Source organism: Papaver somniferum, unplaced genomic scaffold (assembly GCF_003573695.1).
Source record: "Papaver somniferum cultivar HN1 unplaced genomic scaffold, ASM357369v1 unplaced-scaffold_1720, whole genome shotgun sequence".
NCBI lineage: Eukaryota > Viridiplantae > Streptophyta > Magnoliopsida > Ranunculales > Papaveraceae > Papaver > Papaver somniferum.
The window spans coordinates 1-12,852 of NW_020626820.1; the positions used below are offsets into that span (position 1 = coordinate 1).

General features: G+C 35.0%; 1 protein-coding gene across 1 annotated transcript; it reads left to right on the forward strand.

Moving 5' to 3' along the window:
* The first annotated feature begins 11,781 nt into the window (after positions 1-11,781).
* LOC113337689 (probable glycosyltransferase At3g42180) lies at positions 11,782-12,408 on the forward strand. Its single transcript, XM_026583284.1, has 2 exons — positions 11,782-11,968; positions 12,086-12,408. Exons 1-2 carry the CDS (start codon positions 11,825-11,827, stop codon positions 12,242-12,244), a joined length of 303 nt encoding a protein of 100 aa, XP_026439069.1. The 5' UTR covers positions 11,782-11,824; the 3' UTR covers positions 12,245-12,408.
* The last annotated feature ends 444 nt before the right edge of the window (positions 12,409-12,852 follow it).

Sequence of the window (12,852 nt, forward strand, 5' to 3'; positions counted from 1 at the left end):
GCTTCAAAACCTAAACTCCGATTGGGAAAACCTTCGCATGGCAGATGAAGATTCATTTGATGAGTTTAATCACAAAGTGTCTGAAATTGTTAATGCATCTTTGGCATTGGGTAAGACTATTCCTGAAAAGGACATTGTGATGAAAATTCTCAGATCGCTGCCATCTAGATACGATTCTAAGAAGCATGCCATCGTTGAGGGAAATAACCTTGATACTCTCTCCAGAAATACTCTGGTTGGGAAGTTAAATATTTTTTATTTTGAACTACAACAGCGAGAGAACCATCATTTGGTAGTAAACTATGTTACCACAACTGATAAGAAATCTCCCTACACAAAAGTGATTGAAAAAATGAGAATACCTTTAATTCATCTCTTTCATTGTTCATACAACAGTAGAAAAAGATACTCAGATAGAGTAAAAGAAAGTATCATAAGAAAGATATCTCAATCAATAAGGGGAATAATAAAGATCAAAATAATCATAAAGATAAGTCTTATTTAAATTGCTAGAGAAGTATTCATACTTCGAAAAATTCTGATGAGAAGGTTAATGCGTTAACAAAGGCTTGGATGGATACTCTTGACTATTGTCCAGAGGAAGAAATCTGTGTAAGTTCCATTAACTTCTTTGCTGACAATCACGCGTGTCCTCCAAACAGTCCAGTCCACTCCGAATTACTCAATCCTGTTCCTTCAAAGAAAGAAAGCCTAATGAAAAGGATTGAATATTTGGAAGATCAACTGGCTGTTCTAAGACAAGAAATTGCAAACGCTCGCAATCGTGATTCCGATAAGAAATACCATCCCTCGATTATTTCTTCTCAGCAAACTACTCTTGACCATATATCTAACGAAAAGGATGATATAGAAAACCACAATATTGTTTCAAAAAACTTTGAAATCTTGTGTGAAAATCATGATAATAATCTGAGCACAAAAAATCAGGACATTGTCTCCTCATTTAAAACGTACTTGCCAAAGAGGAAAAAGAAATCTTTCAATTCTACTATCAAAAGTACAGAAGAGAACTCCGAGGCCACTTTTAGCCTACAGAGATCAACAAACAGAGCTCTCAAAACAGTTCTAAGAAGAATGAGTAAAACTCTTAATTCTGTTCACTCGAAGGTTGAACGGAATCAAGAAATATGTACATCCTTGAGATGGAGACCTCCCAATCCTATTCTGGATAGGAAGGAGCTTATTCTTTAGTAAGAGTAAAAGATGGTTCTTGTACCCTCATTTTTCAAAAAGAACCATATCCTACAAAGAGGGTTGTATATCTGTACTTAGTCTATTTCTCATCTCTGTTTGGATTGATTAAGACCTTTTTGGTGAGCGTTCATAAACGGTTTCTCCTATAAAACCGTTACCTCGTACCCTCCCTCTGTCTAGGGTTTTGTTCAAAGATCTTCGTGGAATATCTTCTTCATTTGAAGAAGAAGTCTTTTTTTTTAAGACTGAGGATTTTATTTCTCTCTTCTATCATGTCTTCTTCCGGTCTCTCAAACAAAGAGAGTGATGTGTGGGCTGTTCTGTTTCCATCTAAGAAGATTCGGTTCGACTCATCTGATAATGAGTTGTGCTCCGACAAACGTGATATTTCTTTTGATGGAAATCCGTATGTATCCCAGTTTGAGAAACTGTCTTTGACCATGAATCTCATTTGGAACAAGTAAGTGCTCTGAAAAACGAACTGGTTTTATCTTCCAAAAAACTGGAAGAAAAGATTGAAAACCTTGAATCAAGGATTGATCTGATTGAAGACGAGCTTGACGAATATATGGAATACGAGAAGAATTCTGAAAGTAAGTGAAATGTTTTTATTTATCTAGGAAACTTCTTAAGAGATTTTTTATTCTTGTTTTGTTTAAGAAGGATAACTAAGGTTTGGAATAGCCATTATTGTGAGTACAAATAGATCATCTTGCAATGTTTTTAGATTTATTTATCTAAATTCTAAAGTTGATTTGGAAGATGATTTTTGCAGTATTAATCTTTATGGTTTTATATATTGCAATATGTTATGGGATATGTGTGTTTGCGTCCATTAACTATTATTGTCCCATACGATGTCAAAAGTTATCTCTTTCATATGTCGATATGCATGTATTGATACAAGATCGATGAACTTTTGACAAACAAAAGTTAAGCCTATTATGTCATTTATTGATGAAAGATAGGTTAAAATCTTTTCTTTACGAGGATTATGTCTATTATATGTCATTGTGAAAATAGTGATGGAAAATAGAATGAATCCTTGTGTATTCCGCAGTATTGATCTTCCCTGATCCATATTTTATGTATATACTGTGTGGCTCCATAAGTCTTATTATGTGAGCATTTCCAACTAGACTAATCATGGATTCGTTTGTGGTTAATTTGGTTGTGTATTCCGATTGAATTAATCATGGGTCCTCTTGTGATTAGTTAAATTGAGATTTTTGGATACAAAATCATTCTTATGATTTTTGGTGTCCAAAAAAATCCTTCTTTTCTCGTAAAAGTAAGGTCGCTCTTGTTGTTCTTTCGGGAATGACATCAAATGGGGGAAAGTTCTTTTGAACTTGCACTTAATTTCCATATCTTTGTGGGGAGTGCGGCTGTGAAATATTTGAAGAGTTATCTTGTATCTTTATAAACTCTATGATGTATGAATTTAGCTTCGGCTTTATGATTGCATCTAAACAAAGTTGATATGTACTTTTCTTTGGTCTTGAAGCGTCTCCATGAAAATTTCATTAGGATTCCATTTTCGTACCTTTGCCAATTTTATTGATAAAAAGGGGGAGAATTAATATGTAGTTCACACTAAAATTACATATGGTTTTCGGATCATTATGTAAGGGGGAGCGGTTTTCATATTGAGATGAAAGTATTGACTAAGGGGGAGTGATACATATAGCCATAGTATTGTTGTCAAAGTTGTGATACAATTGAACTTTGATACTGTGTAATAACACTATGACACTGTATAACAATGATCGAGAGCTTTTTTTTGTCATTGTTATGGCTACGGATCTTCAAAAACTATGATACTAAACTGAACATCTATGGAATCATGGGAGTACTTGGAAATAACGAAGTTTTCGAGTAATGTTGAAGCACCAAGGAGATCAAGCATGTGGACGAGAAGCTACAAAGTTTTATTTATTTTTTATTCCATATGTATTGATAGTTTTGTTACTAAAATCGACAAAGGGGGAGATTGTTAGAGCATTGCTCGGTTGAACTCGCAAGCGTTGCTATCTCAAGCTTGTTTTTCAAATTAGTTGTCAAAACTATGTGTCTCGATTTCTAGTCTACTTATAGCTAAGTCTCGGACTAGGATAGTTAAGTGTAGTTGGGCTCCAGACTCCATGGCGATCATCTTACGAAGACGAAGAACTACTCAAGGAACCAGTGGAACTTCATCCGACTAAAAGGTATGAGGAGACTTGAACTTGTCTATCACTCAAAAGTGTATCTACTCTATCTCCTACTCCTGAGACAAAAGTCGTATAAGTATGACGGTTTTCATACATACACATTTGCTATTTCGAGCCGAGTTTACTCGCCTATCTTTTTCTCGAAATATGTGTTTGATAAGCTTTCACTTTCACCATTTTTCATCTTTACCCGTGACGAAAGTCATGATGACGTTTCAATCTTGAAAATGGCTTTGATGACGATAGTTGTGAATAACGACTATTATAACATTATAGAAGAATGTTTCAATGATTGAAATGTAGAGTTGAGATTACCATCTATGGATACAAGATATACAGTGTGTTCGCACATTAATGTATAAATCCATGTACCGGAAACCAAGTGTGTGCATATGTGTGCATACGGTATTGGTGAAGGAGACGGGTTGGGTACGCGTACCCGTACGCGTATTGGCGGAACTTTTCCTCCCAAAAAATTCTGCTGAGTTTGGAGTTTATGAACTCATAAACCAGTCACCTTAGGTACGCGTACTGGCAGAACTTTTCTACCCGAAAAATTCTGCTGAGTTTGGAAACCAAAACCAACTCAAATCCGGTAGCTAAGATACGCATACCCGTACGCGTACCCAAGCTGGTTATTTCTCAAGTCGGTAGTTCATGAACTTAAAACAATAAATTATAAGGAATGCAATCTTTGCAAACCGTGGTTATATTATTCATGAATTGGTTCAAATGAATCAAATCGATTTTGTGTCTATGAATTAAGACCTAAGCAATTGAAAAACTCTTCAACTTGTTCTTATGAGTCATTTGAACTACTTATGAGAAAGATGAATAGAGTTAATATGGAAGTGCTCATATGGCTAACCATTGGTTAACTATTTGTGAACCAACTAAGTGTACACGTTTAGGTACGGTTACTCAAACCCAAATTAAATACATTTCTTTTGTGTGTGACAAACTAAGTTTCGATTTAACGGTTGAATGATATTAACTTGTATCTAATAAAGTTTTTCATTTAATGGTGAATATTGAATGCTTTGTTACTAAGCTAACATAGATTGCAAACCGTAATTTGAAAACTATATAAGGGAGAACTCTAAGAACTGGAAAAACTAATCTCCACACCTCCTTTGTGATACTAGTTGGTTTTGCTCGAGTATATTCTCCTTTAACCTTAGGTTTCTTCTCGAGATCCTGTATGTTAACGGCTTAAAGACTTCATTGGGATTGTGAAGCCAGACGAAACTACTTCTCTTGTAGTTGAGCGATCTGATCTTGCAATTTTCCAATCGTACGAGTTCTATTGAATAATTGACTTGAGATTATATCTCCGATAGGGCAAGATAAAAAGAAATCACAAACATCTTCGTCTCATCGTTTGTGATTCCACAGTATCTTGTTTCGCTACCATACAATTAAGATTATTGTGAGGTGATTGATAATATTAGGTTGTTCTTCGGGAATATAAGTCCGGGTTATCAATTAGTTCATGTTCACCTTGATTTCTATCAAAACACAGAACAAACTCTTAGGTTTATCTGTGGGAGACAGATTTATCTATTATCGTAGACTTTTTTGTGTGATACAGACTTGTTTATTCAAGTCTTCGACTTTGGGTCGTAGAAACTCTTAGTTGTGGGTGAGATCATCTAAGGGAATCAAGTGTGTAGTATCCAGCTTGGATCAGAGACGTAAGGAGCGCAACTGTACCTTGAATCAGTGTGAGATTGATTAGGGTTCAACTACAGTCCAGACCGAAGTTATTTTATAGTAGGCTAGCGTCTGTAGCGGCTTAATACAGTGTGGTGTTCAATCTGGACTAGGTCCCGCGTTTTTTCTGTATTTGCGGTTTCCTCGTTAACAAAACTTCTGGTGTATGTATTATTTCTATTCCGCATTATATTTTGAAATATAATTGAAATATCACAGGTTGTGTGTTGTATCGATCAATTGTGAAATCCAATCTTTGGTTATTTATTGGAAATTGACTGATCCTTGGATATTGGTCTTTGGTACTATCCAAGTTTATATCTCTTGTATTTGACAAAGACTCACAAATTTCTATTTTTTTGAGTATAGATCAAATCGAGAGATGGAGATATTAACTCCTTGATATACGTTTTATTAAGATTGAGTCTGACTGTCTAGTTGATTCTCCTAAAAGTATATTAGAGTTAGTCTACAAAGATTGGTAATCAAAATATTGGGTGTGGTTGTTAGAGCCCCGCATTTTCAATTGGTATTAGAGCCGGAAAACACGTTTAAGACCTCAAAAGTCTATGTTCATAGCGATCTGACTCTATGGACAGAGGTGATATCTCTATTAACGTACCACCAGTCTTCGATGACTCAAATTACTTATGGTGGAAAATCTCTTTGCGAGCTTTTCTTCAATCGCGTGATTTTCAATCATGTGTATATGTTGTTAATGGATATGATGCTCTCGTTGTGGCAATAGGTAACACTACTGTTCCAAAGAATATTGGCGAATACGATGCTGCTGAGATACTTGCTGCAAAGCAAAACTCCGGAGGTTTGAATGCCATCATACATGCCATTACCCCAAATCTTCAGCACCATGTGTCAAATTGCACTAGGTATAAATATTCTTGGGATATCTTAGAAACCGTATTCGAAGGAAATACCAGTGAAAAGGAAGCCATGCTTCAAAACCTAAACTCCAATTGGGAAAACCTTCGTATGGAAGATGAAGATTCATTTGATGAGTTTAATTACAAAGTGTCTGAAATTGTTAATGCATCTTTTAAATTGGGCAAGACTATTCCTGAAAAGGACATTGTGATGAAAATTCTCAAATCGCTGCCATCTAGATACGATTCTAAGAAGCATGCCATCGTTGAGGGAAATAACATTGATACTTTCTCTAGAAATACTCTGGTTGGGAAGTTAAAGATTTTTGATCTTGAACTATAACAGCGAGAGAAACATCATTTGATAGTAAACTCTGTTACCCCAACTGACAAGAAATCTTGCTACCCAAAAGTGATTGAAAAAAATGAGAATAACTTTAATTCATCTCTTTCATTGTTCATACAACAGTTGAAAAAGATACTCAGACAGAGTAAAAGAAAGTATCATAAGAAAGATATCTCAATCAATAAGGGGAATAATAAAGATCAAAAAAATCATAAAGATAAGTCTTGTTTAAAGTGCTACGCAAGTATTCATACTTCGAAAAATTCAGATGAGAAGGTTAATGCGTTAACAAAGGCCCGGATGGCTACTCTTGACTATTGTCCAGAGGAAGAAGTCTGTGTAAGTTCCATTAACTTCTTTGCTGACTATCACGCGTGTCCTCCAAACAGTCCAGTCCACTCCGAATTACTCAATCCCGTTCCTTCAAAGAAAGAAAGCCTAATGAAAAGGATTGAATATTTGGAAGATCAACTGGCTGTTCTAAGACAAGAAATTGCAAATGCTCGCCATCGTGATTCCGATAAGAAATACCATCCCTCGATTATTTCTTTTCAACAAACTACTCTTGACCCTATATCTAACGAAAAGGATGATATAGAAAACCACAAGATTGTTTCAAAAAGCTTTGAAATCTTGTGTGAAAATCAGGATAATAATCTGATCACAAAAAATCAGGACATTGTCTCCTCAGTTAAAACGTACTTGCCAAAGAGAAAAAAAAAATCTTCCAATTCTACTATCAAAAGTACAAAAGAGAACTCCGAGGCCACTTTTAGCCTACAGAGATCAACAAACAGAGCTCTCAAAACAGTTCTAAGAAGAATGAGTAAAACTCTTAATTCTGTTCACTCGAAGGTTGAACGGAATCAAGAAATATGTACATCCTTGAGATGGAGACCTCCCAATCCTATTATGTATAGGAAGGAGCTTATTCTTTAGTAAGAGTAAAAGATGGTTCTTGTACCCTCATTTTTCAATAAGAACCATATCCTATAAAGAGGGTTGTATATCTGTACTTAGTCTATTTCTCATCTCTGTTTGGATTGATTAAGACCTTTTTGGTGAGCGTTCATAAGCGGTTTCTCCTATAAAACCGTTACCTTGTACCCTCCCTTGGTCTAGGGTTTTGGTCAATGATATTCGTGGAATATCTTCTTCATTTGAAGAAGAAGTCTTTTTTTTTAAGACTGAGGATTTCATTTCTCTCTTCTATCATGTCTTCTTCCGGTCTCTCAAGCAAAAAGAGTGATGTGTGGACTGTTTTGTTTCCATCTAAGAAGATTCGGTTCGACTCATCTGATAATGAGTTGTGCTCCGACAAACGTGATATTTATTTTGATGGAAATCCGTATGTATCCTAGTTTGAGAAACTCTCTTTGACCATGAATCTCGTTTGGAACAAGTAAGTGCTCTAAAAAACGAAATGGTTTTATCTTCCAAAAAACTGGAAGAAAAGATTGAAAACCTTGAATCAAGGATTGATCTGATTGAAGATGAGCTTGACGAATATATGGAATACGAGAAGAATGTTGAATGTAAGTGAAATGTTTTTATTTATCTAGGAAACTTCTTAAGAGATTTTTTATTCTTGTTTTGTTTAAGAAGGATAACTAAGGTTTGGAATAGCCATTATTGTGAGTACACATAGCTCATCTTGCAATGTTTTTAGATTTATTTATCTAAATTCTAAAGTTGATTTGGAAGATGATTTTTGCAGTATTAATCTTTATGGTTTTATATATTGCAATATGTTATGGGATATGTGTGTTTGCGTCAGTGAACTATTATTGTCCCATACGATGTCAAAAGTTATCTTTTTCATATGTCGATATGCATGTATTGATACAAGATCGATGAACTTTTGACAAACAAAAGTTAAGCCTATTATGTCATTTATTGATGGAAGATAGGTTAAAATCTTTTGTTTACGAGGATTATGTCTATTATATGTCATTGTGAAAACAGTGATGGAAAATAGAATGAATCCTTGTCTATTCCGCAGTATTGATCTTCCGTGATCCATATTTTATGTATATACTGTGTGGCTCCATAAGTCTTCTTATGTGAGCATTTCCAACTAGACTAATCATGGATTCGTTTGTGGTTAATTTGGTTGTGTATTCCGATTGAATTAATCATGGGTCCTCTTGTGATTAGTTTAATTGAGATTTTTGGATACAAAATCATTCTTATGATTTTTGGTGTCCAAAAAAATCCTTCTTTTCTCGTAAAAGTAAGGTCGCTCTTGTTGTTCTTTCGGGAATGACATCAAATGGGGGAAAGTTCTTTTGAACTTGCACTTAATTTCCATATCTTTGTGGGGAGTGCGGCTGTGAAATATTTGAAGAGTTATCTTGTATCTTTATAAACTCTATGATGTATGAATTTAGCTTCGGCTTTATGATTGCATCTAAACAAAGTTGATATGTACTTTTCTTTGGTCTTGAAGCGTCTCCATGAAAATTTCATTAGGATTCCATTTTCGTACCTTTGCCAATTTTATTGATAAAAAGGGGGAGAATTAATATGTAGTTCACACTACAAATACATATGGTTTTCGGATCATTATGTAAAGAGGAGCGGTTTTCATATTGAGATGAAAGTATTGACTAAGGGGGAGTGATACATATCACCATAGTATTGTTGTCAAAGTTGTGATACAATTGAACTTTGATACTGTGTACCCGTACGCGTACTGGCGGAACTTTTCCTCTCGGAAAATTCTGGTGAGTTTGGAGTTTACGAACTCATAAACCAGTCACCTTAGGTACGCGTACTGGAGGAACTTTTCTACCCGAAAAATTCTGCTGAGTTTGGAAGCCAAAACCAACCCAAATCCGGTAGCTAAGAATAGGCATACCCGTACGCGTACCCAAGCTGGTTATTTCTCAAATCGGTAGTTCATGAACTTAAAACAATAGATTATAAGGAATGCAATCTTTGCAAACTGTGGCTATATTGTTCATGAATTGATTCAAATGAATCAAACCGATTTTGTGTCTATGAATAAAGACCTAAGCAATTGAACAACTCTTCAACTAGTTCTTATGAGTCATTTGAACTAGTTATGAGAAAGATGAATACGGTTAATATGGAAGTGCTCATATGGCTAACCATTGGTTAACTATTTGTGAAACAACTAAGTGAACACGTTTAGGTACGGTTACTCAAACCTAAATGAAATACATTTCATTTGTGTGTGACAAGCTAAGTTTCGATCTAACGGTTGAAAGATATTAGCTTTTATCTAATCAGGTTTTTCATCTAATGGTGAATATTGAATGCTTTGTTACTAAGTTAACATAGATTGCAAACCCTGATTTGAAAACTATATAAGGGAGAACTCTAGCAACTGGAAAAACTAATCTCCACACCTCCTGTGTGATACTAGTTGGTTTTTCTAGAGTCGATTCTCCTTTAACCTTAGGTTTCTTCTCGAGACCATGTAGGTTAACGACTTAAAGACTTCATTGGGATTGTGAAGCCAGACGAAACTACTTCTCTTGTAGTTGAGCGATCTGATCTTGCCATTTTCTATCGTACGAGTTCAATTGAATAATTGACTTGAGATTATATCTCCGATAGGGCAAGACAAAAAGAAATCACAAACATCTTCGTCTCATCGTTTGTGATTCCACAGTATCTTGTTTCGCTACCATACGATTAAGATTATTGTGAGGTGATTGATAATACTAGGTTGTTCTTCGGGAATATAAGTCCGGGTTATCAATTCGTTCATGTTCACCTTGATTTCTATCAAAAGACGGAACAAACTCTTAGGTTTATCTGTGGGAGACAGATTTATCTATTAACGTAGAATTTTCTGTGTGATACAGAATTGTTTATTCAAGTCTTCGACTTTGGGTCGTAGAAACTCTTAGTTGTGGGTGAGATCAACTAAGGGAATCAAGTGCGTAGTATCCTGCTGGGATCAGAGACGTAAGGAGTGCAACTGTACCTTGAATCAGTGTGAGATTGATTAGGGTTAAACTACAGTCCAGACCGAAGTTAGTTTGTAGTAGGCCAGTGTCTGTAGCGGCTTAATACAGTGTGGTGTTCAATCTGGACTAGGTACCGGGGTTTTTCTGCATTTGCGATTTTCTCATTAACAAAACTTCTGGTGTCTGCGTTATTTCTATTCCGCATTATATTTTGTTATATAATTGAAATATCACAGGTTGTGCGTTGTATCGATCAATTTTGAAATCCAACCTTTGGTTGTTGATTGGAAATTGATTGATCCTTGGATATTGGTCTTTGGTACCATCCAAGTTTATATCTCTTGCATTTGATAAAGACTCACAAATTTCTATTTGTTTGAGTATAGATCAAATCGAGAGATGGAGATATTAACTCCTTGATATACTATTTATTAAGTTTGTGTCTGACTGTCTAATTGATTCTCTTAATTGTATATTAGAGTTTGTCCATACAGATTGCTAATCGAAATATTGGGTGAAGTTGTTAGACCTCAACATTTTCAATTTCTTTCATCCACCACCACCACTTATATCCATAAATCAAACACAAAACCCTTCAACGGATTCTTGTGTAACATCAATATAATCACATACTCATAGTGAATACCCGTGGATGTAGATCACATTGATCGAACCACGTAAAAAACTCTTGTGTCTCATTTACATTTCCATCACTGTTATCTTTGATTTCATGGTGTATAATGTTAGATCTAAGAATTATCTACATAATCTCATAAGGTGTGTAGTTGTGGGATTTTCCGCAACTACATTTATGTTTTGAACTGTGCTTCTAAACTTGAAATATGAACTATGCCTGTGTTAATTACATTATGTAGGTAGGTTAAAATTCTATTGTGATTATTATTTTTTTTAAAGATTTGAATTGTCAGTTTCAGAAAACTGACATACTCTCGGTTTTCCATTAACCCGATGGAACAAACCGAAATCGGCTAAAACCATTAAGAAACCGAATCAATGATTAATGGTCGGTGATGGTAATATTTTTTAGAACAATTTTATGAAGAGCAAAGACCCTCAAATGCGTGTCATGTGTTATTCCGGCCTTCTCTATCACAGACTTGTTGCTTCCGATCGAATATTTTTCTTTTTGCTGGAACATACGGAATTATTTCAAATGCTCTTATTATTGGGCATGCTTCCAATAATAGTCCCATGTAGCTACAAAATAGACCATTCTATCTATGCTGTCACCATTGAATGTATATAGACACTTGTTATAACAATCTCTTTGTATACTCAAATCACCGCAGTGCCAATTCACTTCAAAATTTAAAATACTCCAAATTGATACTGTGTTCTTATATTTCCACCAATCTTCTTGTTCTTCCAAGGATGCTACAAAGAAACGTCAACTTGATCGCATGTTGCAAAATAATAATCGAGCATCTGACAGATAATAAATACAATAGTACTCTATAAAATCCTTAAGAAACGTTGAATGAATTGTTTTCAGACATGGCAGACCTTATGATAATTTGCAGAACACATTTCATAGTCTTTGCTTCTTTTCTTTCTATCCTCCTTCTTACTCTCTATTTTTCAGCTTATAACAATCATCAAACACCAAATAGTACTTTGTCTCGCGCTCCCAACACTAGAGTGAGTTTTTTTCTTTTTTCTTGAAGTAGAACCTACATTGTTTTTGGTGTTCTTAATCTATCTCGTCTAATTCTTTGGAATTTGTTTGTTGTTGTTATTGACGGATCATATTTGCAGGAAAAACTTACCGGTGCGGAGAAAATTGAAGATGAGCTTTCAAGAGCTAGGGATGCGATTCGAATGGCGATTCAAACACGCAATTACACGTCTAATAAAGTAGAAGATTTCATTCCCAGTGGAACAGTTTACAGGAATTCATACGCCTTTCATCAGTAAGACTTCTCATTCTATTCCTGTACTTGGGCATTTCATGACTTGTATTTTCTTGTGAACACATTACACATGCTTGGAAATCTTCCTTTTGAAAACTCTTGGAAATCCAAGTACTACGACCGTAGTAAATATTGGATGATCCATAATCCTAATAAACAACATATGGTTACGTCACTCAGTGAAAGTAAAATCAAATCAACTTGTATGCGTATTTTTCTCATATATTAACAAAATTCAGGATTGTTAAAGCTGAATTTGTAATGTACTAATCATATGAACAGAAAATTGGAATTCATCTGACGTTGTTGACATAATAATATGCAAAAAACACTAATCTAATGCCACTTAGCTAGTCTACTGAATCGTATGTGCTGCCGATGAATGTGACCGAATCAAATGAGAATCTATTTGTTTTATCAAGAAAAGAAAAGGAATCTTCTAAATATTTTGATTAAAATCTTCTAATTTACTACTTAAAAGAGTGAAGACCTATGGGAAACCGCAGATACCACGAAGCTACCTACCTCATAGGTAACATGGGGGAATTGAATCTTCCGACAACAAAAAAAAAATCAGAGTCGAATCTCCAAAAAAAAAAAAAAAAAAAAAAA